Source organism: Apteryx mantelli, chromosome 9 (genome assembly GCF_036417845.1).
Source record: "Apteryx mantelli isolate bAptMan1 chromosome 9, bAptMan1.hap1, whole genome shotgun sequence".
Lineage (NCBI taxonomy): Eukaryota > Metazoa > Chordata > Aves > Apterygiformes > Apterygidae > Apteryx > Apteryx mantelli.
In genome coordinates, this window is record NC_089986.1 from 32,167,504 (window position 1) to 32,191,233 (window position 23,730).

The following is a 23,730-nucleotide window of genomic DNA, read 5'->3' on the forward strand; positions in this document are numbered from 1 at the left end:
TATTTATGGTGTCTGGAAGGTGGAAGATGCAATGCTGCCGAACTAGCCTGCTCTTTGAGAGGTTGCTGCTTTGCTCCACAAGTAAAGAGAGCAAGAGATATCTGGTCCACGATGGGTAAACAGGATGTTTCAGATCTGGCTCTCCTCATTCAGTGGTCTGGAGCATTTTGCAGGAGGCAGGACCGACTGCCAGCAACGTGTGGCAGCAAGGAAAGCTTGCAGGTATCCCATGAGCTTGGTACAGACACTGAGGAGTAATAAAATTTAAGGAGAAACAGGCTAGGCTAGTATAGCATAAAATTATATCCATCATAATTAAAGTGTTGATAAGAAGCCTAATTACAAACAAATACATTCTGCTGATCTCATTAAAACCATCTAAACATCTCCTCTTTTCAGCTACTCTAAAAGATATAAACACATGAAGGGGATGGGGAGGGGAAACATGAAACATTTTTTAAAAGTTTATTTCTAGCCCTGAAAGAACAGTTATTAAACAAAGTCAACAAATACAGTAGTTAATATTGCAGTAACAATTAAATAACATAATGGGATTAAATTACACAAAAGGCAACATTAAAATCTGAAGACAGATTTAAAAAAAAAAAAGTTTGCACCTGCTTCCATTTCCATTGATAATGTGAGGAACAGAGGGAAAACAGACCAGAGACATTTATTCAGTTCCAGCTGTGGAGACCTTTAACAATCTTCTTGCTCCCTTCCCAGCTCGCCTACCATCCCCTCTGACAAAGGAACCCAATTTCTCAGACCTGGTCTAAACATACCTTTTGCACCTCCCTGCATTTGGCAGGGGGGAAAACACATCCCACAACTCATCTTGCTAACATCTAGGCAGATCAAAGTGCACATTCCCAATGCCATGCTTTCTTCCAATGGGAAGCCTGCTTTATTCTATGATAAGAAAAAAAACAGGAATCACACATTAGATGTAAGCCATAAGCTGCCCAGCACCCTATATACAACTAATCATGCCATGGTACATAACGCTTCAGCTATATTACTGGCATGGATATTTGATTACAATCTGATTCAGGATCTTATGCTGGCACCCGAGTGGGAAAGCAAGACATCTGGGACTCCTAGCACTTTCAGAAACAATCCCCTCCTTTTCAGCAGCTACCCAGTCTCTGGCTATTCTCTATTTGGCTGCCCTAGCTACACAGCTGAGCTGAACAGCACTGCAGCAAGTTTTAGGAATGCTAATCTGTTCCCCTTCAGGGAAAAAATATAGCTTGGATTTTTGGATTTTGTGCACGCATACAGCTGACATCGCTGGAAAAGCGATGCCCAACCCACTAACGCACAAAAACACAGTACAGCATCTTCCTCCGTACTTTCCTCTTCTGCCAGCTCAGTTACTGTCTAGCTCCATCTCTGACCCTAATTTCAGGCTTCTTAACACCTGTTGCCAAACTGTATAGCAATAAAGCTGCTGTGTGGGGAAGGGGAGAGGTGTATACTTTTCCAAGTGCAGTGCTAAATACTATTCCCAATTATATAGCAAGCACTGAGATATGTTTTGGTAATTTCTCAAATAGGCTAAGTTTTGTTTGCTAAAATGACTTCAAGTTCAGAAATCACCTCCTAAGTAGACTCCTAATCATCTCCTAGAAGACAAATGTTGTAATACAAGATTAAAAACATTCTCATTTATCAATAAAAATGAACTAATAAGTTAAAATTACTTACGATCTCATGTTTTTCTATTTTAAAAATTCTAAATTCAGCACAAGTTATACTTATCTTGCTGCCTAGACTGTGCCATCCGGGGGCGGGGGGGAAGCTCCCAGTTTAACTCCGGCAGAAGGAGTTTCAAAAAGTCCATTGCCAGCAATGGACAAAGAAGGAACCATCAATCAGAAAGGGTTTTTTTTTAATCTTAGCCAAGCCTCCTTGTTACTTTCTTTTCATCAGGAAGCCAGATGCATTCAAACCAGTGGCATTGCCATTACAGTGTTGACAGTGTCCTTAAGGCATTTTGCCTGGGAAGCGCATCTAGAATTATTTCCCTGGAAAGCGACCCTTACTTGAATTTAAAAATCAGGAACATTCTCGTGCTTATAGCTAGAGGGATATTTATTCCTTTAATGGTACAGTTAGCAATTTACTTGGGTACCTATCACAGGAGAGTTTACCAGAATACAAACTGAACCGTGGTACTGTGGTTCCTTACAAAATAAGGCATCTTGTTGGTACAAAGCAGCTAGTGAACAGCAGCAGAAACCGAGACCTTCGCCTCACTTCTCCTTCCTCACAAACACAGACAGGCTCAGCTGTTCTGGCCCAGCCACTTGTAGCTGGAAGTTAGTTTTGTCATATCTTGGCTACCAGTCCCCAAAACATCATTATTTCTATCTCTGTGTGAATACTGGAATTATCTAAAATAACAACTATCTTCTGCCTGCAATGTTTGTAAAAGTGCATGAAAATTTTAATTTGGGGTCCTCTGTCCATACCCAGCCGTAACCCTACCCATCCAAGGATTTGCCCACTGGGAATGCAAAAAAATGTGGATTCCCACTAAATTAATGGCTGTTCTTTCACAGAATCATTTGGCACATTGTAATTACAGTTGGCTCTTCATTAAGCTGTTCTGAAGGTTGAAATGCATGGATTGCAGCACTAAAAGAAGCCGGGCCCATAGATTCTTCTACAGTTGCCTCTGTTAATACCCCAAGAACTCAACCACTTAAGTAGTTCACTGCCCCTAGAGGGAGGCAGTTTTTCTTGCACTGAATATTTGACTTCAGCAATTCTAGCTGGTTAAACATCTTTAGTGAGAAAGGACCAGTGTAACATATCAAGTCTCTTCAGCCTTGAACTAGCCAGTCAAATAAGCCCCATTAACATCTGACAGCACTGTTCTCCACTCTCAACCTTTGTCTTCACAGAACAGCACTTGGCATTTCCAGGTGTTTGTAATCTTCTGTTTGAACTGTATTTTAAAAATCCTGTATCTTCAGTGTCCTCAGATCTGATTATTTGTTATTTTGATTTCATTAGTACAAATGGAGCACATACAAAAATGGAAAAAATAGCTCTAATACTTAAATTCTGACAACTCCATAGGTTGACGCATTATTTGCTTGGGAAAAAATTGCAACATATACAAAAATGTATTTGATACAAAGAAGGGAAATGTAAAATAAAAAAAGTTGAAGGCACCAGCATAACTCTCAAAGCCCAAGTCAGAGTACAGATACGTGTCTTTGAATCGCCCACCACACAAAGCAAAATATCCCTTAAGCTTCTGGCCGGCAAGTCTAATGGGAAAAAAAGAGCAGACAGGAAGACACCTGGAATTTTTTTCTTGCCCTGACTTTCACTGATCATTTGATCATAAATGAAGTATCTGACCCCTCTCCATATATCCATAACCTGACATCCAAAAAGTTGACCAATCAGGAAGTTTCTACAAAGAGGTCACACCTTTGATTAGAAGTCCACAGAACACAGGCATGTAAGAAATAGTGAACAGTTCTCTTCCCCCTCTCTCCATTCTTTTCTTAAAAGAAAGAAACATTTCAACACATTATGATTTCTTAAGTAGCCAAGCTGTTAATTCTACAGTACAGTGACAGCTAATCTGTAAAAGGAAGGGGAGGCAAGATGTACCTTCACATTTGTCACACTTGCCATTAATCTAGTCATATGGGGGCTTACTAGAGCGATTTAAAAGTCAACAGGTAGAGGGGAGGAAGAGGAGAATGAAAGAGATCAGCAGGTAAAATTAGTGCTGCTCTCTGAAAGCTTGAATCTGTCATTCAAGTATTGAAAGTACCCAGAAGGGTACAATGAATGGGAGCTGTTACAGCAAAGTCATCAAAAACCCTTAAAACCTTGGGCACAGTAAGTGGCTTTCCTTGGCTGTCTGCAAAAAAAAAAAAAAAAAAAAAAAAAAAAAAAAAAAAAAAAGGCCAGTAATTCAGTCCTCAATTCCTTCTGGACCGCAGAAAGGGTTCACTAGAGTCACCACAATTTGTTTTGGGTGTCTTCTGGACAAGAGTTTCTTCCCTTTTGCAGACTTCTTTTTCCCCAAACCCCTTCCCTCCCACCACAAGTGTAACAATTTCATATATTATAAAGATTTGTAAAAAAACAAACAAAACAAAAACACCACAAAAAGATGAAGGCCATGGCAATAATGTTAGCGGTTACTCTTCATTGCTTCTTTGGCTGCTAGGATCAGTGGCGTCAAGCTAGACAGAGGTTTGGCCAGTTTCAAGAAGGGATGCTGCCAGGAAGAGAGAAACACAGTAAATTAGTAAAAGACGAGTTTAAAAAAAGTATAAGCCACATTATCTACACAGTGATTTTCATCCTGAGATATGAAAAGAGCTGCAAAACACTACCAATGCACAGCTCCTGAAGAGGGGACAGAACCAGAGAATGCAGTGGTTCACAGCAGCTCTAGCCCTATAGGCATCCCTCCTCTTCCCAAAACAGGCCTTTCCTCCTCCAATAATTCGCTACAAAGAGGTTCCCTGCTCAAATATCTTCCCTCATTCCTGTTAGGCTCATTTCAATGACTGTATTACAGTAAGCTGACATACTGTTGGATAATTTAGCAATAGTAGAAAGACGACACGGGTTACTGCTTGGAAGGCTTCAGAGCACACATTACAAACTTTGCCTATGGTTCCCTCCACCTACTCTCCACTAGAGAGTCCTCAGGAGAAAATACAAAACAGAAAAGGTGTCAGTCTACAGTGACATTTATCACAGCTTTACTTCACTAGTGACCTCTGTATCTCTGGGATTGATGAGAAGCTGACTCTTACCTGCAACAATTCTTTGGCTGATCCTCTTTTTTCTACATCCATCTCCAAACATCTGTTTAAGAAATCCCGGAATATTGGGGACAGTTTCTCAGGGTTTTGCAGCTCCGGTGTGCCATTAGTTGCTATCAAATATAAAGCCTGTAAAATAAGGAATATTGTATAACCAAGCCAAATGTTTAAAAGATGTCACAATTAATTGCCTGGAGGCAATACCTAGATTAGGAGAAGTTCTGCAGCCTACTTCTCCTCTCCCTGATTAGATGAGTAATTGCAAAAATGCCACTACACAATTTTAGACATGTGTGGCCTGTTCTTGCTAGTAGCAAAATGACTGCAGATGTTCATAACCTTTCAGCAACAGATACTTGAGACACATCTATATACCATGGCAAAGAAAGTATCAGCCTCTGACATGCCAATCAGCATTTTTCATAACCTAATGGATTTACTTTACTTGAATTAAGAAAGTCTACTAAAGACAGAGGAATTCTCAAAGTCTAAGGTTTTAGTTAAAAGCAGGTACCATTAGTATGCCTAACTCATCTTCCGAACAGAATATGTCAAGAATTCAGGGCAGGGCTGACTGCAAATTCAAGACAACTGTCATCTTTTTTGGGGGGGATCTTTCTGCACTGCTGAAGCTTAATTTTTTTCTTTTTTAAACATAGATGCTATCAAAGAAAAACCACATGAACCCACTGAAAATGATTACCTGGTAAACACCCACAAACAGTTCTAGCCATGTCTGGAGTTCTTACCCGCAGAGGGTTTTCATTGAGGTATGGGGGTTCTCCTTCCACCATCTCGATAGCCATGATTCCCAGAGACCAGATATCCACTTTTGGGCCATATGCTTTCCGTGTGACCACTTCAGGAGCCATCCAGTAAGGAGTCCCAACCATAGTGCTGCGTTTGCTCTGCTCTGGGGTGATCTGAGCACAGAAACCAAAGTCGGCTGTAGAATAACAGAATCATAAGTTAATTCAGTGCATCCTAGGTAAGCGGGGTTCCTAGAAGACTTCTCTATTATTACAAATATATTTTACTCCTCCGCACTTGAACAATTTGGGGTAGGGGGGTGGGGAGGTGGTTGTTTTTTTGTTTTAAACTATATTCTCCATATTACAAGATTCAACGTGGAAGATGGATATAAAACCTGAAGGTGTTTAAGTAAGGCAGACTTCCATGGAATGAAGATAAGGCTTTTTGTCCCCCACAATAAGGACATAAGCATTACCCCATAGAAGAATGATGTTTTCCCCAGTCCTTCCTTCAGGATTCCTAGACTGGTACCAGCCAAAAAAGAAATCAAGCAGAACCCAGAGGGAAACTGTTCTGTGCGTGGTATGTTATACTGCCTGAACTAGAAAATACGAATCTACAAACCATGGCTTCTGCCCTACTAAACAGATTTTATTTCTGTAGCTATTGAGTTCAACATTTCACAGTAATTTGGACATCAAATACAGGTACTACAGTTGACAGATACAGTAATATAAGGCTTTAGATACGTGAAATATTACCCTACTCAGCAGAAGGAACCTAGACAAACAAACCTTTCCACAAGGTAAGTACTGAAGAGAACAACCACACTCAAGAAAACAAGAAAAGTCACCTATTCCTATAGCCTTCAGGTGCAGCAGCAATGCATGTTCCATCATGTTACTTTATCCAGCTGCAGCACTCCCACTTCCCAGGCATGTAAAGCATCAATAAGAACACAGTTAAGGCAGGAACCAGATTTTACCTTATCATTGACACTAAGTTTGAGAGAGAGAGAGAAAGAGAGAGAATTTAAAATTTCAAATTGATTTTGAAAGTGTTATGCCAAGCAGTGCTGACAAAAGAGCCACAGTCGTGAAAATGCTAAGTTGCACCAAGAAGACGGTTTAGCAAAGAACTACCCCCACCCCAATTGTCAAAATGCTGACTTGAGAAAAGCAAACCTATAGCAGCTGCTAGCCCCTAAGTAGCTAGACAGCATTTCTTTCCATTGGGCCCTTTGGAAGGCATCATATTCAATTCAAAGAGCCTATTTCAACAAACACATCAGAGAAGCAACAGCAGTTTTTCTCATGATGTATGAACAGCGCCTTCAGCACCACACCACCAGCGGGGAGAGAAAAGGCAAGCAAAAACTTCTGGCAGGTCCATCCCTTCATCTATAAGCAAATCCCAGTTTCACCAGTAGTGAATGTGGGAAAATTAGCAGTGATAGCAGCTTTTCCAAGATCCTTTATCTGGCCAGGGAACGTGCCTTTACAGCCTCAGCTAGATGTGGTCTTCTTCCAAAAGGTGTTATCATGTCATCCCTCCAAATGCTGAAAAGTCACCCCTAGAAAATGCTCAGGTGACAGGCAGATCAGTATCCTCTGTTCCTGCCAGCAGTTTCCCTGAAGCCAGTCTCCTCCAGGGAAAAGAGAAGAGCTTGAAGAAGGTGTAACTTATACCCCTCCACCCCAAACAACTGGTAGAAGGTTCTATAACCACAGAGTCAATGAAGGGCAACTCTCAATTCCTCCTTCATATAGCACATTTTAATAGCTAACTCCTGTTTTATCCCATCTTCACCTTCTCCTCATCTTCCCCCAATCTCCTGGGGCCAATGCTTCTTCACACAGACTGCTTCCTCAATGCCCCTTACCACAGCCCTGTCCTTTCTCCACTTTTCTTTACATGGTCGACTCTTGTATCTTTTGAGCCTTCCACAGCTAATTTTTCCCAGCCACAATCTCTCCTGTAACTCTTCACTTATCTTCAGTCTCTGAACCCATTCAGTTTGTGCCTGAATACCCACCACCCTGGAAGAAAACAAACAAACAAAAAACACAACAACTCCTATGCAAGTAAGCAGTGCACCCAACAATGCGGTTAAACAAGTCAGAGTGCTCATAAGCCTTCACACTGCACCTCATGCCTGACACGAGACTACAAGCCATCCAGAGTAAGGAATACTGCTGAGAGATGCTTTTTTATGGCATTCCAAATTCTTACTCAACTGTAAAAACACCATCCCTTCATTCTTTGGTAGCTTTATGCTTTGCACATTCCTGGGTGTCAAGACAACGGAAACCACACCTCTCTCTGAACAAGCCTGACATCTTCAGCATATGGTTTCCCATTTTTCAAATTTTAAAAGCCTCTTCCTCCTTCAGGTGCCACATGTTTACACACACCAAAAACTGACTTACTGTACACAAGTTATAGCATGCATGACAATTACCTGAAAAGCAAGTAGTTTCTTTTGTCATTTCATGATTTTATTAATAAAAGTGGATTACACTTGCAGTCCAAGCAAAGGAGACCCCAGTACAGGTGCAGCATAAGAATAGACTGCAACATAAATGGTTAATAATGCACAATTTCTTGTTAGCTACCTTCTAAGTGAAAAGGGCAAAACATTAAAAGCAAATCATGACAACCTGAAAAGACCATAAAGCCACTAGAGTCAGCTGCACTTTTCTCTTGCACCCATTTGCACCTTTCCTTCACTTTATGTTACCAGTTATTTCATGTTTACTAATGCATTCATGCAGTAATATGTTTGCTTCAACATCCTGCCAGTTTAACATGCTCGCAGCCTTACAGTCTTGGGGCCCTCAAAATTTCAATACCTGCTATTAGCAAGTTATAGATTTTATAAGATGGAATGAATTTCTGTTGCTGACATCCAGTAGAAAGGCACCTCAAATATCCCTGCCAACTACCTTTTCATCAGTTCACACTCTCTAATGCAAAGTATACTAGGAAGGAGAAACAGAACATTAAAACAATTGTCTGGTACTCACTAAGTTTAACTGATCCATCCATTCCTAACAGCACATTGTCACTCTTAATGTCTCTGTGGATGACCTGGTTGGCATGTAGGAACTCAAGGGCTTGCAAGCACTGGATGGGAGAAAAAAAATATTTAGCATATGCAAACACAATTTGCACATGTGAACACAAATTCAAAGTGCTTACACCCTCAAGCAGTGTTGAATGTAACAATATAGCAGGTATTATTTAAAGTAACCAGTAGAGGAAGCTCTTGTGCTAAAAAAATATCCTCCAGAACTCACAGAGGTCAAAAATCACTTAACTATGAAGTTTCTCTCTCATCTTATAGAACTAATAAATTAAAATCCTCATCCCCCAGTCATCACCTAAGATGTTCCCAAAAATCACTCACAGGTGATATTTATTTTGGTACATGTGATTTCCAGTTTCATGCTATGGGGGAAACATACGGGATTAAGTGAGCGCCTTTTAGCCTGAAGTCTCACTAACAGGAATGCTTCATCCTCAACACACAGGCAACTTTACTACAGTGAAGGCTGTAAAACATCTGCATTATGAAAGTCACTAATACTGTTTTTGCATTCTTTTTAGATTAAAACCTTTCATACTAAGTTTCGGCCTAAAAACAGAATGAAACTTAGTTTTGCTATTTGAGAAAAAAGCAAAAACAACACTTATATATATTTTTTTAATATAAACAAAATATTTACTGTTTTAACATGGTGTGGATGTAATCCTCACCGAGTGTTTTTGCCTTCATTTACTTTAGCAAAGTGGCACTGATTTGCATAAGAAAGAGTATCTGACATTCTGGGCAGCAGCATTTTGATGAAGTACAATAGTTCAATATTAGACTTTTCCCTCAAAAAGGTTAACTACTGTTACTGTAAAAAGTTACTTTTAGTTCTCTGCTTCCAGCTCCAGTTTCTCAGGAAACCATTACCTGTTCATACACGTTAGTATATCATTTTGCTTTTCATCCCCTCCCTTTAGGTGAGTCATCAAAAGCAGATGTCATGTTGATGTAGCCAAATGGCTAAGCTTCTCCTGCACACTAGGTAATACAATTTCTTCTCCCGTTGCCATAATAAATTGAGTCTGAGGTAGATGCTGGCCCTCTGACTCAGGGCAGAAACAATTGATAAGCTGCGACATAAGTTATTTTTAACTTCTACTTGAAGGACACATACTGAAATCTTAAAATTATTCCAGCTACAATCTTCTGGAGAATTATTTTTCTGAAAATTCCATAAAGATTAACCTTCATAGAACTATAAGTTTCACATACTATGAATCATGAAAACAGCTGCTAAAACAAGAAAGTGACAGTCTGTATCAAGCTCATCCCTACGTTAGTACATGTTTCTTAAAGCATTCCTGTCTCATCAGATCTTCTTTTACATTTTCTAAGCAAACACTCTACTTCTTCAAACATTCTACTTCTTCTATTTAGAAAGCATTCTGAAGCTTAACATATTTCAGGCTCGCTCTCTTTTTTCTAGTATGTTCGCTTCTCGTTATTTTGCTACATCAACTATATATGAATATTTAGATTTCTTTTTTGTACCTTTGAATAGTCTTCATTAGTCATAAACATAAAAAAGGCATTCTCTCCAGTAGCTAAACTTCTTTATTGCTCTTCCCTGAACTTCAGCCCAGTTTATTAATCTCTCTCTGTTAATATGGTCACCAAGACTGAATAATCCAGGTGCCAAAAAAAAAGAAATCTTTATTTGCTCCATCATTTAATATTCTCAAATATCCAGCTCCAACTGTCATAGTTCTTTTGTGTTACACATCGCAAATCCACGTCTAATATGCAATGACCTTTCATATGTAGCTTACTTCTTATCACTGCATTTTCTGTCTTTGAATTATCCATTTCCTATTCTCTCCTCCGAGTCCGAGTGTCTGATAGGAGGTGGGGAAAGGTAGTTTGGGTTTGTTTGAGGGTGGGAGGGGTGCACACAGTTTTTTGAGTTATACACAGAAAATAACAAAATGAGTTTATCCCTGATTTTATTGATTTCTGCTCTCAGTATCATTAATTCTTCCCAACTGAATGTCCTCAATGGCAGTTGTTGCGATTAGTCATAACATAAATGTACCATAAAACCCAGAGGAATAGAGTGTCTTCATTTCTCTGCACACCAAATACAGTACTGACCTCTCTGCAAACAGCAGCAATTTGTGCTTCATCCATACATGTTTCTGTGACAACATCTGTTAGTGAGCCTCCAGCTAGATATTCCATCACCACAAACAATTCATCTCCTACAAGGTAACTACAAACAAAAAATGAAAAGCATGCCCATTTGCCATCAAGAGAGACCGAGAACTGAAAAATGACAGATAAGAGCACTGTGACAACTGTTCGAGAAAATGATTCACAAACACTTCACGACAAACAGTAAAGAAAGTACGTAGGTAGGTAAGTAGGTAGATAGCTTAAAATGTAAATGCTGACAATAAAAGCCCTACGCTTCTTGACCTAAACGGTCTCACGGAGAACATAGCGTTTCCAGCTGTGCTCTTTTCCACCACTGCTCCTTGACCACATGCAGCACTGTACTGATGACAGAAGGCGGCCTCTTACCAAATCAACATGACCATTCCCTATAACAGACTTCACTTTTTCTTCTTCTTTTTTTTTTTAATTATATACTCTTCTCAACCTAAATACAGTCTCATTTGCTTATAAGACCCTGAGGTATAGAAACTCTGGGTCTATAGAGGAATATCAAGTTTAAAACTCTTGAAACCCCTGGGGATGAAGGGATCAGCCAGCTCTCTGCATTTACCTGTCCAGGAAGTTGACTATGTTGGGGTTCTTTAGCTCCTTCATTACCAAGATTTCATTAATAATCAACTCCTTCTTGGGCTGTTTCTGCAGGTTTATCTGTTTGATAGCAACCTGAGGAGGGCCAAATGAAACATTAATAATTCAAACTTCAGTATCAAAAACTTTCAATCATTCTTCATACAGTAAAAGGTTAGAAGAGGTAAGAGATTCTGTAAGAGCTTTAAGGCAGCTTGGCACAGAAACAACTTGCAGCTGGTAGGGTATTTACTCATTAGCATGTAACTTTATTAGCATACAACTCACATCCACAGCCCACATTCTCCTCTTGCATCTGAGAAGATTGACAACCAAGAGCAAAGGCCAGAACAGACAGCAAAGGAAATATTTAGAAGATAAACAGATACTCGCCCAATTGATTTCATATCAGCCAGCCTAAAGCAGAGCAGCATCTTGTAGCAACAAAGAATGATGGTATAAGCCTTCCTAGGCAAGGCGAGGAAATTTGTTTCTGTATATCATCTTCTGACAAGATTAGTGTTCAGGTATGAGGAATGCAGGAAGGCAGAAGCAGTTGCAAAAATCAGCATGAACAGAAAAGATTAAAAGAGCAATTCAACAGAGGAAGTTTTGAAGAATAAGAAACAGCAAACTATTAAACAGGCAAGTGGGAATGCTCAAAACAACAGCAAGATAAGGAATAAAATGTTTGTCATGGTGCGAGTGACAAAATTAGCCCAAGTCTGAGAGAGAACTCAAGATGAGAGACAGAACTGAATCAATAGCTGGATCAACAGTAATAGCAGTCTTCACAGCCTTATTGCTGTCAACAAGTTGTAAGCAGGTACTGGTGTGGTTAAGGTAAGTAAAGAAGAAATGTCTGTTGTCTGGAGTGACAGTCATAGGAAAAATGCTGTCATGAGATAATGTTTTGAGGGGAAACAGAAACCAGGAGATAACTCTCTCAGAGCAATTAAAAGCCAATGAACTATCCCAGAGGGAGAAGGGGAAAACAAAGAACCATCTAGTCCAAGAAATAAGTTAACCGGGATAAGTTTTCCAGACTTTAAAATGAAAAATTGTCCCAAGTCAGTTCTGTTAGTAGTAACGTTTTCAGGAGGCGTTTAGGCTTTTTACTGGATAACCCACTCACGAGTCCAAAACCAAAGTGTTACCACAAGAACTGAAATAATCTTGTAGAAATATTCACTATCATATTGCCATGGGCATTGAAAGAACAGAACTTGTGACACAGAATCACAAAACAGCTAAGATCAAAAGGGACCTCTGGAGGTCATCTGGTCCAAAGCCCTTGTTCAAAGTAGGGCCAACTTAGAGCAGGTTGCTGAGGGCCTTGTCCAGGTGAGTTTTGAACAGAGATCTTAATGGGTGGATACTCCACAACCTCTCTGGGCCCCTGTTCTACGACCACTCTCACTATGCGGGGGGGAGGAACTAGTATCTAAACAGAATCTCCTTTACTGCAATTTGTCTCTGTTGCCTGCAGCGCTCCAAGAAGAGTCAGGCTGCATCTTCTCTATACCATCCCATTAGAGTTGAAGACAGCAATAAAATCCTACTTTAGCCTTCTCTTCGTACCACTGAACAAACCCAATCCTGTCATCAGAACTTCCTCCTCAGACATTAAGCAGCGAGGAGGACAGAGTACTGCATCGGTTTAATGTATGAAGGCAGAGACTGCAAGAAATCAACTGTTAGATCACCTGCCTAACAAGAAGCAAAGAAGGTCTAAGGAAGTAATCGAACCGCAAGATTTATTCTGTGGTCAGTAAGAGGACAAGTAGTACTGCAGTGTGTAGAAAGTACTGTAGTACTACAGTACTGGGAGATGTAGTTACTGATGAAAAGGCAGTTACTTATCACTGACCTAAAGAATGGCTAACTTTGGACTTTTAAAGGAAAAATAAGGAAATCTGAATTTAAAAAGAAGTAACTGCTAAAATTTTAACCTTGGGGAATCAGAGATGACCACTGCATGACAAGGATGCAGCATTTTACTGGTGTCATCATCTCTACCAGATGGTTTGGATGAACCAAGTAGCAAAAACAAGAAACAAGATGTGCAGAAGGCATTCTAATTAAAGCAAAGAATCATATGGGGACAAGCTATTTCCATACAGATAGGCATCTCAATCTCCACTACTGAACTGGCCCTAGAAACTACCTGTGTTAAGACTAAATGAAGATATACTGCCAAAAATCCAGGACACCATTGCTTACAATACTTGAAGGATAAACTGTTTTCAAAACCTGTATCTGGAACATCTCACTCCCTCTGCTTCTCACTGGAAAGACAAAACCCTATTTTTAGCTTTCATCATCTGATTACTACAAAACAAGGCACACACTGTTACAAATGACCAGGACAAACATTAGTCTGCAAGGTGATAGCAGAGATGGAAGCCACAAAACGAAAACTTAGTCAGATCGCTCTGACCACCTACAGAGGAACATTTATACAGAAAAGGCATTTTCATTTTGATGAGCACAGAGATCTTACCTCCTGCCCTGTTGCCACATCAATAGCTGTGAAAACTGTACCTGAAGCCCTGTGAAGAAAAAGAAAAATCTTGCAGCCAGTTATATCTCTCCCTGTCACACACATGCACATGAATAGACAGATCACAAACGCAAAATTGCTTCAGCTTTGGATGTTGCAAGAGCTCTATCAAAAAGAAGGCTGTTAAAATTAAGCGGTAGCAAAGAAATGCCTGTCAGTTTACACAAAGCAAACTAATCACAAGTTCACTCTGTTCTAAGACAAACCATGCCTCCTGCAGGCCAAGACCCTAAAATGTGTGCTGTTGCCTAAGATCAGGTAAGTTGGACAGGCTCTTCTGTAGTAGGTATTACTTTTCATTTCTGTCCAGCGGAAGCCCTCCCACAAATGCATATGGAAATATTTGGAAAGGGACAGACAGTAGGAGTTATGCTGAGATAATAATAAGCTAATAATAAGCTACCCTTAAATACACTTTTCAAGTCAACTTTTTTCCAAAAGAATTCATAGAAACATTAGAACAGTAACGTAGTTAGAAGTATTGTTAGTCCATCGCACAGAAAGCCTTCTGAGGTACCCGCAGGCTCTTCAGTAGTCAGATTGCAGAAAAGATGAATGTATCTTACTAAAAGAGGACTAGAGAAGAGTCACAGACATGACAGAGAGAAGTCATAGGGCTATGCTTTTGTATTAAAAGACCCAATTCAAAAATTTCCACCACTGCATGAAGTCTTCAACATCTGTTTACCATTGTCTAATACTGCAAACCTTTCTGCCTGCTTCAGTAAGTAGTGGCTACACGGTAATATCAGAGAGGAACAGTACACCACCTTTAACACTGATTCGCTGTAAATAACAGTTGGGATGAACACTTACCCCTGCCCAATTTTTTCATATCTGGTGTATTTTTTCTTGGGATCACCTATGCTCACAATAGTACCTAAAAAAAAGAAAAACATTTCCAAAACACTTCCATAGAAATTCTTAGAAGAGTCATTGCTTTAGGAACTGTTCTTTGCTATCACAACACAGCATACGGTTTCTGTCAACTCATGTTAAAAATACATGCCGTTCCCACTGTTCCCCTTTAGCAGGACCAGCCTCAGCCAGGATAGCTCAGAGTGTGAGTCAGCTCAGGCAGTAAAAAGGTTGACGCATTAAGAGCCAAAGCTTCTTGATTTCATTCCAGTTGCAAATGGTCCAATCTCAGACAACTGTTATGCCAGGTCTTACTCTTAATGAAACAGCTCATGCTATTTCCCACTAACACCTCAATTTAATGAGCCTTCTGGATAACCCAGTATTAGATTATAACAAATCCATTAGGTTAGCCTGTTCCAGAAATCAGTCAGATCCTGACTTACTAAGCACAAGAACATTAATGTGGTGAAAGTTTATCCCCAAGAACATTATGGAACAAGCAGCAGCAGAAACCAGGATATTTTGTGTTATTATGAACGTTATATACGCAGATCACATTACCATAACAGAATTTCAATCCAAAAAACTGTTCTACAATATTCTTTACCCAATAGGGTTATGCAGCATACAAATTAACAAAATATGCAGTTCCTCTCAGCTACTGTCTGACACAAAACCAATCAGGCACAGTAGTCACACAATCCTTACACAAAAATCAGGATGGGTAACAACTTAATATCCTCCCCATCTGCTGGCTAAATAAACTATAAGAAGCGTCAATACAGATGCACAAGACATTTTGTGAGTACATTTTGGTCAATCATGATCACCTGACAGCTGTCTCATAGGTACTATCACTCAAAACGAAGGGTTGATCATAATTGCACAAAACCTCTCAAGTCAAAAAGCAAATGAAACTGAACTCAGTTCTAAAGCCTTTGTTTAAATGAAATAAAGAACACCTACGTAGTTTTTCCATGATCTCTTCATCTGACATTTTGGTCTTCTTTTTCTGTTTATCACCTGATTTGGTCGCACTGTCAACAGAAGAGTCACCAACTGGTGCAGGGATGGGGTCGATTACAGACCGCGTATAAATCTGTTGTTAAGAGAGACCATTTATTTGAGCATCTCTTCGCAGTCACTGACTTTCAGTTCAAAACAGTCACAGTTCTTAAAAGACCACTAAGCACTATTTTACGTAACACCTTGGAGCCAGAAATTAGACCTGAGAAGCATTAAATTCCAGTAAGTCAAGATGCTGACAACCTTACTGACCTCAAAGAAAAACCTTCCTGTACAGAGCGGATGCTAGCAGTGCATTTAATCAAGCTCTCTATCTTCCCCAGACAGACTTTTTGTGCATTTTCTTCCTTCTTATTCCCTACAACACATCAGTCGACTTGAGGGGCTTACATACGCTTTCATCTGTGTATTTACTTCAGTTCTACAAGCTCAGAGTTTCGCAGAACAGAAATCATTGTTTAACGGCAAGACAAACTACTCCTAAGATTTAAAGGAAAAAAGATCCATGTTTCATCATGAAAAGAAGCATGAATCTGGAGATTTCTCAATTCCCCCAATTCTGGGAATTTCTTTATTTCATTTCCCACTACGCTGTTCACTCTCCCCACATTTGAAGAAACTAAGTTTTACAGCCATACACAGCTATCCTGGTAAAACCAAACTGCAGACCCATCACACTGTATATGTTTATATACCCAGAGTAGGCAATGCTAAAAGCAGTATCACTTGAAAAGCATACACAATTCATATCTACACCCCAGAACAAAAATAAGGCCACAGTGGGCAGCAGAGCAGCAATATGTACATCTACTGGGGTCAAAGAATGAGCTGCAGTAGGTAGGATCCCTGGGACTCTGTGAGCAGTGTGCACAGGACAAGAAGCTGACACTAAAAGTTAGGTAACAACTTCATAAGCATTTAACTTTTCAACATAACATTGATGACTGAGTGAAATAAATTTTCAAATCTGAAAACTGAATTTGGGTTTGGGTAGTATATTTGATGAAGCTATCTCATTGCAATCAAAAAAAAAAAAATCAAATGCTCAGATGCACTGTCCTACACTTATGCCAGTATAATATCTAAAGACACAGAAATTAGCCATAATTTTTAGCACCTAAAGACCTCCTCCTCACATCTTGGGTCAGAGGATAAACATATCTGGATATCTAGCATGAGCCAACAAATTATAACAGCATTAACTTCAGGATTTCCAATCCAACTAAAATCCTGAAATCAGGTATTTTCTTAGCAAGCAAACTTAATTAAAAACAGAACTTTTTCCTAAAAACATGTAAGAGCTCATTTCACAAATAAAACACTTTACTGGAAAAAAGGAGTAGAAAAAGATCTACAGCACTGTGAAAAACAGCTGCTCACCGATTTTGTGTGATCTGGCCGTGGAGCAATAACTGGAGGAGGAGCTTCTTCATCATCATCATCATCATCATCATCATCAGCTACAGCTGTTGATGGCTCTGAACCTTTGGCATTCATCTACATTTTACCAAAGTTAAAAACAGTAAAAACAAAACTGTATCCCCCACAAAGCATTAAAGAATTGCTTTTTTTTTTTTTTTTTAACATGAAGATACAAGAATTCTTACTGATGTCAAAAGAAAAGGATAGTTTGAGTGGTTTAAGTGCCCTACCACATTTTATTACGATACTCAAATACTATTGCTCTAGTAAAATATGCTGTGTTCCACCCTCCTTTTAATATAACAAATACAGATGATCTGAAATTTTGTTCTCCTAAGTTACAAAGAAGAGTAAACACTCACCATTGGTGTTCCTGAAGGGAAACCATCTTTTTCTAAATAGAACAAACAACAGAATTCATAAAATCAGCAGAATAAACAATAAAAAATGAACTTTACAGAGTAGCTGAGGAACATTTAAAGACCACGGATCATTCTGGGGATTTCTTTCTCTCAGAAAGCAAAATTTCACAGTAACAGATGAGATAAACCAGTAGCACTGTAAGTCCACAGAGAAAGAAGGAATGAATTACTAAAATCATCTCCTAAGGGTTGGTTAAAACCACCCATTTCCCAACTTGTTCTACTGCTTCACCTCACGTTAGTACCCACACACTATTTTTCAAACTGAATATTGCCTGCCATGCCTGTGTGTCCTATTGTATTGAGATGGGAGATCAAGATCAAACTGGTATTTCTGTTCCCTTAATTGTGTCTTGAATCAAAGATGAAGATATTACAAAGCCTTGTTACTAAGCTATTTTCAGAATGGAAATAATTTGGAAGAGAACTAGATAAAAGGAACCATGTATGTTTGTAGGACAGTCATTCCCTCTGCTTCCCCACGTAGTTCCTGACCTAGGTGCAACAAGTTATTTGGCATCTTTGATGTCATCACTTCGGAAAGATAAAAACGCAAATTCACAGACAGCAACCATCTAGAAACATGTTTCAACCACAGACAGCAAAAGCAAGGTCTCCAGTATGAAACCAATTAATCATAGTCTCAGAGCCCAGCTTCATAAACACAGCTCATTAAAGTTAATTTTAGCTGCTATTTTGAATTATCCAGTTCCATTTCTTCCCTTCTCCATTTAAAACAGGAAATTAACTGGACAAAGCCAGTTTCCAGTAAGCTTTAAATCCATCTATAAATGTTCCTTCCTCATTGAGAAGTAGCTTGCTTTTCCAGCATTTGAATCCATTTTATTAATCCAAAAGAGATGAAGATCGAGTTCCAAATACCCAATTCCTCCTCCCTGCCTTCACTACGCCTTGCATACTTGTGCATCTCACCTGGAGCAGAGAAACTCAGATACTTCTGTTTTGCTGTGTCTTTGGAGTCATAGAACTTCAGCACATCTAGTACCGCCTGAGGATTTTTCTTCTGTTCTAACTTGGTGATATTTGAGGTCTGTAGCAACCGAGCCCATTGCTCTGGCATTCCCTGAAATAACAGGCTATTTAAGCATCCTTCCAGTATTTTAAAGAGTTATTAAAAAAAAGCAGAACAAATTTCCTTCCTCCATACAAAGCATTACACATACAGCCCTAAACACATGAACAGGAAGGAGGGTGTTTCAATGTTCCCTCTTGATGCTGGGGAGCCACACGTCCATAGGTGATGCAACACAAACCAAGACGCAAGTGAAATACCTCCCGACTGCTCAACATCTTGAGCGTTCTCAAATCCACCAGGGCCTCCAACCTACTGAGTCAACACGACACCACCCCTTTCAGGTATATTAAGTCAGATAAGTGAGGAATGGGAATACTAAAGCACTCAACAGAACCAGTTATGAACTACTGAAAGTGAACTAAAAAGGGTACTCCTCCTCCTCACAGCAGTTCTCAAGGAAGACTCTCCCAGATGAAACAAAGCATTAGATCTGACATTCACATTGCAGAAGCACTGAGAGGTCACAGTGTCTTTGCTCTGCACATTGTACAAACACACAGTAAAATTATTTCTTGGACAAAAGAAGAATAGACTAACTCACACTTCATTCTAAAACACCTCAACAGCTTCTCTACAGTGCAGACCCACAGATGTTTTTTCAGTGACTCAGGTCAGGTATACTTACAGTAAATTCTCCAGTAACCGCATCGAAGCCAACATGGATGGTATGCTCAAAATCTGATGGAGGGGAGATTTCTGGCCTTTCCTTTTCCTTTTTCTTGCTTCCTGAAAAAGGCATTGAAAGATCTACTGAGTAGAGATTTAAAGTTCTATTTTCCCCATATAATACAACAAACCCAAACATTAAAACATTTCAGATGAATATAACTATTATTCTGTTTAATGGACACATGTATTTATATATGCAAAATAGTAATCTGATATTTTCAATTTGGCATAAACTTCACTTAAGAATCAAAAATTCCTTTTATTAAAATCATTTATAGTATGGCAGAAATCAAATAAGAGAATAAGAAACCCACAATGCAATGAGCTCTACAACACATACAAAGTGCTTACAATGCAAAAAATAATAATAATAAAAAAAATTTCAATATAGATTAAAAACAACATTAAAGATAACTTTAGTTTCAACTTCAAGTTCACTCTAAAGACAGTTAAAATTCGGTTGCCTAACTGCTTCAATTCAAGTTAGTTAATGCAAACTAGGGCTTCCTGCAATGAAGATAAGAGTTTATAGCCACAGACTTAATTACCTAATTTAAATTAAAAGAAAAAAGCAACCATAAGTACTAGAAGTGTGGACAGATAATGAGAAGGACCACATGCTTGGGGCCTCTACGGGAGGCCAGAGCTGACAGTCAGCTCTCCTGCAGAAGGTGTGCTGTTGTTGACGAGTTGTGTTGTCAGATAAAGGAGTTATGGGAGGAAGTCAGTAGGCTGTGTAGCATCTGAGAAGATGAGCAAGAGACAGACAGGGTATTCTTGGAGACCATACAGCTCCAGGAGTCCCAACCCCCCACAGCAGTGGAGTTGCTGGAGGGCTCTGTGCCGTGTGAAACGGTACATCTCAACACCGTAGAAGGCAGGAAACTGGTCATTTCTTGTAGAAGTAGAAAGGCTCTTACTCCTCCTGAAGACTCGCAAATGAGGAACAGGTTTAGTGCCCTCCAGGCTGAAGAGGAGCTGGGCATGGCTTCAAGGGAATCAACTGGGCTGACAGACCCTGTGCCTTGCGGGAACACCTGGAAGAAGCAGCGAATGATTGTTGTAGGTGACTCCCTGCTGCAGGGGACAGAGGCACCTATCTGCAAACCTGACCTCTTATCTAGAGAGGTTTGTTGCCTGCCAGGGACTCGAATACGAGATGTCATGGAAAGACTGCTAAGACTTGTCCATGCTTCAGACTATTACCCTCTGCTGCTCTTCCATGTGGGTACTAATGATACCAAGGGCAAATTGGAAACCATCAAACAGGATTTCAGAGCTCTGGGGATCGTGGTCAAGGGTCTGGGAGCCCAGGTCATCATCTCCTCAATCCTGCCAGTGAGGGGGATGGATGAGAGGAGGAGGAGGAGGAGACAGATTTTCCAAGTTAACAACCGGCTGCCCCACTGGTGTTGGCAACAGGGTTTTGGTTTCTACAACCATGGGACCCTGTTAGAAGATCGACAACAGCTTGAGATGGGATCCACCTCATTAAGGGGGGCACACGTGTCTGCCTACAGGTTGGCCAACCTGGTAAGGAGGACTTTAAACTAGGAAGGATGGGGGAAGGGGAGAGTTATAGAGACAGGATAGTTGGCAAAACATGGCTCAAGTTGGGATGCCTCCAGCGGGTGCATGCAGCCAGGGAAGTGCGCGTGGGGCATGGCTATGGAGGATCCTCTTGTATCCCTCCTGGGAAACCTGCATGCTCGATCACCTCTCTGAAATGCCTGTACACCAATGCATGCAGCATGGGGAACAAACAGGAAGAATTAGAGATCTGTGTGCAGTCACAGGGCCATGATCTCATTGCAGTTACAGAGACACGGTGGGATAGCTCGCATGACTGGAATGCTGTCATGGATGGCTACAGGCACTTTAGGAAAGACAGGCCAGGAAAGCGAGGTGGTGGAGACACCCTTTATGTGAGAGAGCAACTGGAATGTATCAAGCTCTGCCTAGGGGTGGATGAAGAGCGAGTCGAGAGCTTATGGGTAAGGATTAAAGGGCAGGCTAACATGGGTGACACTGTTGTGGGTGTTTACTACAGGCCACCTGGTCAGGAAGAGGAAGCAGATGAGGCCTTTAAGACAGCTGGAAGTAGCCTCGCGATCACAGGCCCTGGTTCTCATGGGGGACTTCAACCAGCCTGATATCTGCTGGAAAGACAACACAGCTAGGCACAAGCAATCCAGGAGGTTCCTGGAGAGCACCGATAATAACTTTTTGACACAGGTGATGGGGGAGCCAACAAGGAGAGGTGTGCTGCTGGACCTCGTTCTAACAAACAAAGAAGGACTGGTGGAAGATGTGAAGGTCGGGAGCAGCCTTGGCTGCAGTGACCATGAGATGGAGTTCAGGATCCTGAGAGGAGGAAGCAGGGCAATAAGTAGGATCGCAACCCTGGACTTCAGGAGAGCAAACTTTAGCCTCTTCAGGGACCTTCTTGGAAGAATCCCATGGGATAGGGCCCTAGAAGAGAGAGAGCTGGTTAATATTCAAACATCACCTCCTCCAGGCTCACGAGCAGTGCATCCCTATGAGTAGGAAGTCAAGCAAAGGGGGCAGGAGACCTGCATGGATGAGCAAGGAGCTCCTGCCAAAACTCAAACAGAAGAAGAAAGTATACAGAATGTGGAAAGGGGGACAGGCCACTTGGGAGGAATATAGGAATGTTGTCACAGGATGCAGGGATGCGACGAGGAAGGCTAAGGCCCGTTTGGAATTAAATCTGGCTAGAGATGTCAAGAAAAACAAGAAGGGCTTCTTCAAATACATCAGCAGCAAGAGGAAGACTAGGGAAAATGTGGGCCCTTTGCTGAATGGAGTGGGTGCCCTGGTGACGAAGGATGCAGAGAAGGCAGAGTTACTGAATGCCTTCTTTGCTTCAGTCTTTACTGCTCAGGCCAGCCCTCAGGAACCCCAGACCCTGGAGGCAAGAGAGAAAGTCTGGAGAGAGGAAGACTTTCCCTTGGTGGAGGAGGAGTGGGTTAGAGATCATTTAAGCAAACTTGACACCCACAAATCCATGGGCCCTGATGGGATGCACCCACGAGTGCTGAGGGAGCTGGCGGATGTTATTGCTAAGCCACTCTCCATCATCTTTGAAAGGTCATGGAGAACAGGAGAGGTGCCTGAGGACTGGAAGAAAGCCAATGTCACCCCAGTCTTCAAAAAGGGCAAGAAGGAGGACCCAGGGAACTACAGGCCAGTCAGCCTCACCTCCATCCCTGGAAAGGTGATGGAGCAGCTCATCCTGGAAGCCATCTCCAAGCATGTGGAGGAAAAGAAGGTGATCAGGAGTAGTCAGCATGGCTTCACCAAGGGGAAATCATGCCTAACCAATCTGATAGCCTTCTATGATGGAATGACTGGCTGGGTAGATGAGGGGAGAGCAGTGGATGTTGTCTCCCTTGACTTCAGCAAGGCTTTCGACACTGTCTCCCATAGCATCCTCATAGACAAGCTCAGGAAGTGTGGTTTAGATGAGTGGACAGGGAGGTGGATTGAGAACTGGCTGAATGGCAGAGCTCAGAGGGTTGTGATCAGTGGCCCAAAGTCTAGTTGGAGGCCTGTAGCTAGCGGTGTCCCCCAGGGGTCAGTACTGGGTCCAGTCTTGTTCAGCTTCTTCATCAATGACCTGGATGAAGGGACAGAGCGCACCCTCAGCAAGTTTGCTGATGATACAAAACTGGGAGGAGTGGCTGATACACCAGAGGGCTGTGCTGCCATTCAGAGAGACCTGGACAGACTGGAGAGGTGGGCGGAGAGGAACCTTATGAAGTTCAACAAAGGTAAGTGCAGGGTCCTGCACCTAGAGAGGAATAACCCCATGCACCAGAACAGGTTGGGGGTTGACCTGCTGGAAAGCAGCTCTGCTGAGAAGGACCTGGGAGTGCTGGTGGACACCAAGTTAAGCATGAGGCAGCAATGTGCCCTTGTGGCCAAGAAGGCCAATGGTATCCTGGGCTGCATCAGGAAGAGTGTTGCCAGCAGGTCGAGGGAGGTGATTCTCCCCCTCTCCTCAGCCCTGGGGAGGTCACATCTGGAGTACTGTGTCCAGTTCTGGGCTCCCCAGTACAAGAGGGATGTGGCACTACTGGAGCAAGTCCAGCGAAGGGCTACAAAGATGATTAGGGGACTGGAGCATCTCTCTTATGAGGAAAGGCTGAGAGAGCTGGGCCTGTTCAGCCTGGAGAAGAGAAGGCTGAGAGGAGATCTTATTAACGTGTACAAGTATCTGAAGGGAGGGTGTCAAGAGGATGGAGCCA

At 41.2% G+C, this 23,730-nt stretch overlaps 1 protein-coding gene across 2 annotated transcripts in view; it reads right to left on the reverse strand.

Moving 5' to 3' along the window:
* Positions 1–451: 451 nt before the first annotated feature.
* PAK2 (p21 (RAC1) activated kinase 2) overlaps positions 452–23,730 on the reverse strand; it is a 53,741-nt gene continuing 30,462 nt past the window's right edge. For both annotated transcript variants that reach the window (XM_067302128.1, XM_067302127.1), the window contains 13 exons: positions 19,416–19,516; positions 18,628–18,778; positions 17,635–17,666; positions 17,231–17,347; positions 15,791–15,923; positions 14,780–14,843; positions 13,904–13,952; positions 11,384–11,496; positions 10,750–10,867; positions 8,591–8,690; positions 5,561–5,757; positions 4,803–4,940; positions 452–4,255 (listed from right to left, as the gene is read on the reverse strand). In XM_067302128.1, coding sequence (XP_067158229.1) covers positions 4,169–4,255; positions 4,803–4,940; positions 5,561–5,757; positions 8,591–8,690; positions 10,750–10,867; positions 11,384–11,496; positions 13,904–13,952; positions 14,780–14,843; positions 15,791–15,923; positions 17,231–17,347; positions 17,635–17,666; positions 18,628–18,775 — 1,296 coding nt within the window. In that variant the 5' untranslated portion in view covers positions 18,776–18,778; positions 19,416–19,516 and the 3' untranslated portion in view covers positions 452–4,168. The remainder of the gene's footprint in view (positions 4,256–4,802; positions 4,941–5,560; positions 5,758–8,590; positions 8,691–10,749; positions 10,868–11,383; positions 11,497–13,903; positions 13,953–14,779; positions 14,844–15,790; positions 15,924–17,230; positions 17,348–17,634; positions 17,667–18,627; positions 18,779–19,415; positions 19,517–23,730) is intronic.